Below are 1,720 nucleotides of genomic sequence, written 5' to 3'. Positions count from 1 at the left end.
GGCTTTCCAGGACTACGTGAGTCCCCGCCCCAGGGGCTGGGACCAGGGCTCGTGGGCGTGGGCAGGGGCCTGTGCTCTGAGGGGTTCCAGTAGGCAAGTGGGCCGGGCTATGGGGTTTGACCTGAGATTGTGGCTTTTGTGGGGGGTCCTATGCTCCTCCACTGCACCCAGCTCCTGCGGGTCCCCATAAGCCCGAGACCCTCCGGAGCCCAGCCCCTCCTTTGCTTCCCCTCCTGTGAGCCCCATGTGGAACCCGATAGACAGAACCCCAGTTTCTGCCTCCCTACCTCTTTGTGTGCAGGGTGGGGCTGGCCGTCCCCCACAGCTGGCCCCCTCCCCGCTAGCCTTCTGAGGTGGGGGCCCAGGCAGGGGTGCACCCTGGCGCTAGAGAGGCCTAGCTTGGCAGACCTCCCAGCCTTGCTCTGCGACTGGGGCTGCTCTCTTCACCTCTTCGGCCTCGGGGGTTTCGGTGCAAGTTGAATTCAGTGTCGTCCAGAGCAGAGGCTGGGTAACAAGAGGGGGCCGGCGGCACCGTGTGGTCACGTGGGAGGCGTTGGCCGCCCCCTGCCTTTACCCTCTTCCTCCTGGTCTGTGGGGCTTGCTCACCCAGCGCCGCGGAGACATCCCCCTTGTCCTCCCCCCTCCTCCTTCCCCCCTCCTCCTTCCCTCCTCCTCCTTCCCTCCTCCCCCTGCAGCCGGCGCGTTCACGTCCTTAGCCCTCCGCTCCGCTGTGCCCCCTCCACCCTTCCTCCACCCTCCCTCTCTGCAGTTAGCGGGAGTCCCACACCAGGCACCGCCTCCCGACAGAGGGCCACCCCAGGACAGGAGGGCCAAGGTGCAGTCCGAAAAGGCCGGGGTTCACCGTGTCCCCAAAGACGCCCCGGGCACTCTGTATGCGCATTTACGGGAGAGGCGGTCACTGCTGTTCACCCCTGTCAGGTTCCACTGGTCTTGTTGTGGTCCGGCCAGAACGGGGGTAACAGACGTGTCTGGAGCTGTGTGCTCATGTGACTCGGCGTGGGTCCGACTCCCTCGCCCCAGTGCACCCCACTCCTCCCTGTGCCTCTGCGGGGTCCCTGGGGCTCTGTTCCTCCTCCGGGCTGAGCAGCCCGCCCTTCCCTCTCCGCCCCCGGCTTCGTCCCCGCCCTCACGTCCCCCGGGGAGGGAAGAGTGCGCGGTCTCCCTGGAGTGAGCGCGCTTCCGGGAGCACGCTGGTTACCATGGCAGCAGGGCGCGTCAAGGTGGGGGGGCGGCGCCCCGGCCGCGGCTCGGCTCCGGGGTGACAGGGTCCCTGTGTCAGCAGACTGGAGCCGGCTGCATGTTCTGCCCCACCTCCGCACTTAGTGGCGGTGGGGTGAGGGGCGTCCTGCCGCCTCCCCTCGCAGTCGGGGCTCCCTCCTCCCTCCCACCCCCCAGCTTCTGAGGGGGCTCAGTTAGCGCCTCTGGGCTGGGGGCCGACCTCGGCGTCTCCAGGAAACGGTAGCGCGCCCAGCCTGTCGTCATGGCAACGCGGGCCAGGCTGGTGCCTCCGGGTGGATGATTGACGTGGGGGGTCCAGTTCAGGTCACCCACTGGGAAGAGTGGGCCCGACCCGTCCCACCCGGATTAACCCTTCAAGGCCTAGACTTGGGGAGCCCCATCTTTTCCCCACCCCCACACCTCAAGGTCTGGAAAGCCAGCCACCCGCACCGCCAGCCACCTTCCCCGACCAGGAAATGCT

At 67.7% G+C, this 1,720-nt stretch overlaps 1 protein-coding gene across 1 annotated transcript in view; it reads left to right on the top strand.

The window, feature by feature from the left end:
• Window positions 1-1,720, top strand: part of SSBP4 (single stranded DNA binding protein 4) — a 14,185-nt gene that overhangs the window by 9,032 nt on the left and 3,433 nt on the right. Inside the window, exon 3 of the mRNA XM_010847309.1 lies at window positions 3-16. Coding sequence (XP_010845611.1) covers window positions 3-16 — 14 coding nt within the window. The remainder of the gene's footprint in view (window positions 1-2; window positions 17-1,720) is intronic.

This window comes from Bison bison, unplaced genomic scaffold, assembly GCF_000754665.1.
Source record: "Bison bison bison isolate TAMUID 2011002044 unplaced genomic scaffold, Bison_UMD1.0 scf7180017864248, whole genome shotgun sequence".
NCBI lineage: Eukaryota > Metazoa > Chordata > Mammalia > Artiodactyla > Bovidae > Bison > Bison bison.
This window is presented reverse-complemented; position numbering and strand designations above follow the sequence as displayed.